The 7,016-nt window shown below is 36.3% G+C and overlaps 1 protein-coding gene across 2 annotated transcripts; it reads left to right on the top strand.

Moving 5' to 3' along the window:
* The first annotated feature begins 513 nt into the window (after positions 1 to 513).
* Positions 514 to 6,727, top strand: LOC139971756 (uncharacterized). Of its 2 annotated transcripts, none has more exons than XM_071978485.1 (6): positions 514 to 1,047; positions 1,622 to 1,673; positions 2,374 to 2,436; positions 4,322 to 4,630; positions 4,969 to 5,871; positions 6,382 to 6,727. In XM_071978485.1, exons 2-6 carry the CDS (start codon positions 1,655 to 1,657, stop codon positions 6,660 to 6,662), a joined length of 1,575 nt encoding a protein of 524 aa, XP_071834586.1. In that variant the 5' UTR covers positions 514 to 1,047; positions 1,622 to 1,654; the 3' UTR covers positions 6,663 to 6,727. The 2 variants fall into 2 exon arrangements, with proteins under 2 accessions (XP_071834586.1, XP_071834585.1); XM_071978484.1 differs by having other exon boundaries at positions 1,466 to 1,673.
* Positions 6,728 to 7,016: the final 289 nt, after the last annotated feature.

Raw genomic sequence — 7,016 nt, 5'->3', positions numbered from 1 at the left:
CTCATCAATTGAAAATGTCTTCTCCCGAATCTTCCAATTCTGAGGAAATGGGACTTCATCTCTCAGGACATTCGTACGCTTTGACGAAAATGATTTTGTCGAGGAAGAAGAGGAGGAAATAGTTTTCGAGGGTGATGAAGATATCGATGTTTTTTCCCTATCAATTGAGCCCCTTGCAAAAGAATTGTAAAACGATCCCGATGGCCGAGACGCGTCGCTGCCGGTCGAAGTACCCGAGCAGAACGGTTGGACTACCCTGAACCGAAATTGGTCGGTTGAGCATAAACAAAACCACCATTATTAAGACCATCATATGATTTAAATTATTTCGAATGTCGATGATCCTGCTTCTCAACTTCGTAGCGAAGCTTCTACAATTTTGTTACTTACAGTGCAAGCAAAATGTGACATTCTGTACAGTACAAGTGCAACCCTATAGTACTAGTAGTGGTAACATGGGGTCTAGACCTAACTAATAAGACGGTTTATAACAGACTAGCCCGTTTTACACAACGCCAGTTTTACCACAACAGAAAACTTGCAGATCTAGTATTGATCGTTCTAAAACCAACTGCTTAAGATTTTTGTGCAAAATATTAGGTAACCAATAAACAAAATCGTCATTTGCTGCATCAAGGAGGCCTAGCCTATGGTCATAACAAGTAATTTGAAAATAGTATAGGCCTGCAGGCAATCGTAACGTTGTGTATGTGTAGTGTTTTGAACGAGTCGTGTTCAAATTTTTCGATTTCTGTCATCTTTTGGAAAAGCGTGCATGTGACATCACACTCATGAATAGTACTTCGTTATCATTTTTGTGTCTGCATTGGAGAGATGTGCATTTTACCGTCCCAGTCACTGAACGGTAGTCAGATGCGTTACTCAATATCTGGTGTACAGAAGAACGTGGCGCTCTGCAAGTCTGCTAACCTAATAAATAACGAAGCGCGAAAGTTCTTTGTTCTCGGATCACCTTACGACACTGTGAGGCACATGTTATACAGCAGAAGGAATCGATATGAGTGGTTTTCCTTGAAGTTTATGAAGGTAAGAAGGTCACATTCTTCTAATCATATATACTGAAACATAAAATTACATGAGGCATATATATTTAAAAAACATGTTTGTTAAAAAAGCAATTACCATCTATGAGAATTGGCAATAAGTTTTGGAGTTCACTAAGTATTTATTTGAATGATGTATTTCGTAATTCCTCTGTAGGCGATATATATATATATATATATAGGCTATATATATATATATAGGCGATATATATATATATATATATATATATATATATAGCGAGTTATTTTGATATCCATTGTTACAAACATTCACTTGGGATGCGTCATGTGAATACGTGAATACATGTGAATGCGTCATAATAATAAGCAACCCATCATTGTGACATTTAGTCCCTGTTTAGCATTTAAATTACACTGAATTGTCTCTCCACGTTCTGCAGGATTTCTGAGTATCATTCTTACATTGATACATCAATTGAAAAGATTGGAGAGACTCTTTTCCATTGTTATGTTGCCATACAATCTTCAAGGCAACGTCAAGGATAAGGTACTGAAATCTAACAATTGTACAAGCCGGAAAAAACCATTTCATGCAGAAACCGAAGTAAAATAATCCTCTCTCATTTATCATGAGGCAGACGAAGATGAGTAAGTATGTCTGTAAATATATATATATATATATACATATATATATAACCACTAGGCACTAGGCTATGGACGCTAATTGTATGTCCAGAGGTTCGAAACCGGTAAGGAAGATCGTAATTCCACTGTAGGCGTTTGTCACCTGTGTCGAACAATACTAGTTCTGTTTCTGGTGACATATTTTGCCTTACTCTAGAGATCAAACATGATGCTAATCAACTCGAAAATTTATATATATATATATATATATATATATATATATATATACATACATACATATATATATATATATAGTGAGAATTAATCCACTCAAAAACAACCTCTATTACAAATACATTTGAAAATACAGACAAAATACACGATATACACAATATATATATATATATATATATATATATATATATATATATACATATATATACATATATAAAATACGTGTTAACTTTACGGGTTATACGGGTTAACTTTAATTGTCTTAGGAGGTTAATTTGCTGCCAATGCTAAGGATCCAGCTGCATGATGAAACACTTCCGTGGAGTACATCCTAAGTTTAAGGTAACCACGTGGAGCCCTACCGCACTTGTTCCGACTTTTTATTTAACTTTCAAAGTAAAATCACCAACCTTGTTATACAATACCCTTATAGACCTAGCGAAATCTACTTTATCACGAATTAACGTCTGCATGTCCGTCATTGTTTCAGATATATATATTTACTGGTTGGTAATCGGTGTCCTACTAACGTTGAGTTTACGAGCTAAATCAGGTAAGCATTTACTTAAGTGTTCCAAGTAACGTTTGTTTAAAAAGGATTGCGAAGTCATTCGTTGTAAAGTGATTGCATTTTTAGCTCAGCTGAAGCTTTTAGCTGAATTATTGCCATCGTGCGATCTCCCGAAATTCTCTCACTTTTGCCATCGTGTTTGAAAAACTGCTATTTCGTCATTTTGCTTTGATTTTTGGCTGAAATTTCGTGAGAGGTTTGTGTGCGTTAAGGTTTTCTTTATACATGTGATCATATTTTATAACTTCCATCATGTGAGGGCCCAAAACCGGGCCTTCTGCATAAAGATTTCAGTTATGATGTACTCTTGGTCAGCTCATAGTTTGGCTACCCCCGTGTCAAATTTAATGGAACGGTCCCACAAAAGCTGTACAGAACTTTTCCATACTTGAAAGTATCAAGGATGATGTGATTTTTCCATGATTATACTTCGGTCATCATCATTTAACAATAAGAGTTCATTGATGTAGATTCTACGGACTTTCCGACTAATCTATAAATGACCCAGGACCTCCTGGTCCACTAGTCTTAGTTCACAGAAATGAAAGAATAGGTTGGTACGGGAGCTTAGAAGGGACATGTAACTTGGCGTCTGATGAGATGTGTCAAACTTGATATCCACAACATTAAGCAGATAAAGCAGGAGGAATATATTATCAAGAGTCATGTGTAATCAACAGAATAAAAAAAATGAAGACCTTTTACCCACCGTTTCTCAAGAACGGAAACATGTAGGTTACGGTACCCATTCTGAGTTAGACAAACCCCTTGAAATTAGATAAGGTCAAAGTCATTTGACGTCAGCTATCATGTTTCCTTGCTTAGATACTTGAGTTCTTTAAGCAATCAAGTTGAACACAGTCGACATTGAGTATTAACATGTTATCATTTATTGCGTTACATAGTCATGCTGTACAGGACAGATGTAGGACGACATGTCCAGATTACGTGTTAACAGATGGAGAGACAGGGTGAAACAAGGACGAGCAGATGGCATGCTTTAACTTATATACCAATATGCAAATACACAGCTCATTAACATACAGGTGCAGATTCTACAATGTAGTGCATCGTTTGCATACGTACATCTGAATGCATATTCAATAACATTACATCAGCTAGCTCAAAATGTGAAAAATGTTGTGACCACCATAGATAAGGAAATGTAACATTGACTAGTCTCCTACTTCCATGAGAAGGTATCATTTTGATGATAAATGTATTGATTATTGTGAAGGTCAAAATTCATCAAAGGGTTAGCAGTATCTGCTGATATCATATAAACAAAACTTTTTTATGATATCTTACAAGGATAACATTCGCTCATGCCCAAGTGCGATGAAGTCATCAATCAAACCTCATTACAGCATTGCATTCTGTTTAAACATATAACAAGGGCAGCTCTGCATTTTAAGTACTCATGATCGAAACTTAGCAGTAGTTATAGCCCTTTAACTCTTCAACTTTATTTCAATCTTTTATCATTGCACAATTCAATTAAAAAAATTATCGTTATGTCTTTTTTCAAAGCAAATATTTACAACTTTCTAACATTATAACAAACTATATCTGCTAAGAAGGAGCATAATACAAGGAAAAAGGGAGGAAAGGAAATGACACCGTTATCCCGGATGTGTCTTTTATTTTTCACACAAACAAATGGCTAAACTGCTCAGAAAGCTTCTGCAGCATTGATTCTTTTGTTTAATTATTATATTTATAATGAACGTGAGATTGTATACTAGAAAAGTATACTTTGTTTATTGATTTTACAAATTGTGTAGTTTTGTCTGCCAATCCGAATCATTCCAAACCATCAAAGATATTATTTATTTACAATCACATATTCCACATTTTTACTTTACAGAAGAGACAGAACCTAAAGCCCATTGCGATTCACCGCTGTTTCTTAAGCTTCATCGACCTGGTATCATCACCTGCAGTGTAAGTGAGCCGGTATATGGCTTCTACTGGTATTTTGACAATGATTCACAATCCATTGTCACGTTACTACATGACAAGCAGGCCGGACCTAGAAGCAATGACTTGACGATTGCTCAGAACGGTTCCCTGATATTTAGCAACGTTTCTCTGAGTGATGAAGGGAGGTATCGTGTTGACGCTATTTTAGACGCTGGTGGCGATGTATCCACGTCCATAGACATACTTGTTGTAGGTAAGTACTTAATATATGTTGATGATACATAGTGTGACTATTGAGGTGCCATTCACACTCTCGTTTGAGACTGTGTCACTCAGTAGCTAACCTGGTTATACCATAGACAACATGTTCTTCTTGTTTAAATATCTGATTTTGGAAATATGGCAGTCAACCTTGTATAAGCATCACGTTATGTCAGAAGCAGTTTGTAACATTTTGGAAATAAAACACTAAAAGTCATTATATGTTTGAACAGCTAAATGATTTGTTTACAAATACCTCTGAAATCCCTTTCGAAGGTACCTTTTTATACTTTCCGAAGGTACTTTGTTCTAATGTTCTTTTCTTTTTAGTACCTTCAACACAGTTGTTTCCCGCGATAGATGGTTGCCAGGGTGATGATTGCCGTTTGTTTTGGTATGGTAAACTCAAGTTGGAATGTACAATGCGTGGACGGCCAGCAGTGACTCTTACTTGGTACAATGATACTGCGAAGGCGCCAGTGACAAACGCCACTGAACACAGTTACAAGGACCCATCCTCAGATATGTTTGTGACTTCTTCTTCCATCAGTGTAACGATAGATATCGAAAAAACACAAACCCTGACATGTATCCCATCTGGTTTATCAGTTTCCGAAAGGACGAAGAACGCGTCGGTTCTTTTGATGGGACCTACAAATCTTGCTAATGTATACAGGACCAAATACATTGATATTAATGAGGACACTAGTTATAATGAGGTACTACAAAGTAGTTGTGATAGCGAAACAATGTTTATTCAAACAGCAGAACCTATTGGCAAGACCATTAATATGAAAGATAAATACGATGATCCTGGCCCACTGATACTAACTTCAATATGTCTTGTGAATCATACTTACACAAGAACCTCGATGATGTTGCATCGTTACAAAACACCAGATGACAGTAGTGTATCATTCATCAAAAATTGTGAAAGTAAACACCATTGCATTATTGCTGCTGACAACGGAAACGTAGACTTGACATGTGTTGTTAATAACACTCATCCTGCAGCAGACATCTCCTGGACAGTGCTCAACAGTAATATTTCGATCTTCAATATGTCAGCTTCCTCGTCATGTATCTTGGATAGATGCAATTCATCCGTTAAACTCCAAGTTACCATTAGCGATGAACAAGAAGATATCGAGTATCCGGAATGTCTACAATGTGTTGTCATTCTTCCAGGATCTGACTTTCGTCATGTGTCGTATGCTACATTAAAGATGAATGGTATGAGATCGGCAATTTTCAGGTTTTCTCAATTGTAAATGTTTTCTTACACACGTTTTTCAGCTATTGTTATGATAAAATTGCACCATTCCCTCGCCTCTGACCCCTTCACTACTGATTTAATGAACTGGATTACATCGAATGCATTCAGCCTGGGAATATTTCAAGGGGGACAGGCGAGGGGGGGGGGGGGTTGTGAAAGCTGTCGCAAACTCCTTTTGTTCCTTGTTGTGCATTTCTTCATATTTGTTTTGGGTAGGAATGAGAACCAGCGAGAGGACATGATTCAAATACACTCCCAACTTCCGGCATTTTAGATCTTAGTAAAAATCTGGCAAATGGTTATCTTTAGTACAACAATTAATTTACAGCAAACAAGAAAAAAGTAAAGACAACTACGACCTAGACAAACTGAATGGATGGAATGGATTCTGCCTTACAAGGTTTAGAAACTTAGGACAATATATAAATGAAACCATGATAACATGATGCTATCTGTTTTTCTTTCAGGGGACCATACCGGGAACCCTCTACCGTCACCGTCACCGTCACCGTCATCGTCATCGTCAACGTCATCGTCATCGTCACCGTCATCGTCATCGTCACCGTCACCAACAGTTTGTGTAAATTGCTGGGTCATCTGCATCCTATTGTCCGTTTTCAGCATCACAATAGCAGTTGTTGCAGCTTTCTTCTTTTGTAGAAGCACAAGAGAAAACGGACAACAAGGTTATGCCTTAGCCCAAATGATAGACAAGAGTGTGCAAGGAGTGAGGGATACCAAATGCTAAGTCTATTTTGAGATATTTGTATGAGAAGATGGAGAGAGAAACAAAGTCAAAGAATAAATCAGGAAGAATTGCATCCTCAATATATCCTCATATGTATGTTTATATATATATATATATAAATATTATATATATATATATATTATATATATATATATATATATAATTATATATATATATATATTTATATATATATGTAGTGAGAATTAATCCACTCAAAAACAACCTCTATTACAAATACATTTGAAAATACAGACAAAATACACGATATACACAATATGCACAGTATATGAAGTTATACACAATACACTCGAAAGGTATATAGCATCAGTCTCTGGAATACACTGCTGCTGTTTT

Source organism: Apostichopus japonicus, chromosome 8, assembly GCF_037975245.1.
Source record: "Apostichopus japonicus isolate 1M-3 chromosome 8, ASM3797524v1, whole genome shotgun sequence".
NCBI classification, from domain to species: Eukaryota; Metazoa; Echinodermata; class Holothuroidea; order Aspidochirotida; family Stichopodidae; genus Apostichopus; species Apostichopus japonicus.
This window is presented reverse-complemented; position numbering and strand designations above follow the sequence as displayed.

Excerpts from the sequence above, each read along its gene's own strand:
- LOC139971756 (XM_071978485.1), top strand. Across the intron at positions 2,437-4,321 it reads GAGTTTACGAGCTAAATCAG|AAGAGACAGAACCTAAAGCC; the intron begins GTAAGCATTTAC and ends TTTACTTTACAG. Across the intron at positions 5,872-6,381 it reads TGCTACATTAAAGATGAATG|GGGACCATACCGGGAACCCT; the intron begins GTATGAGATCGG and ends TTTTTCTTTCAG.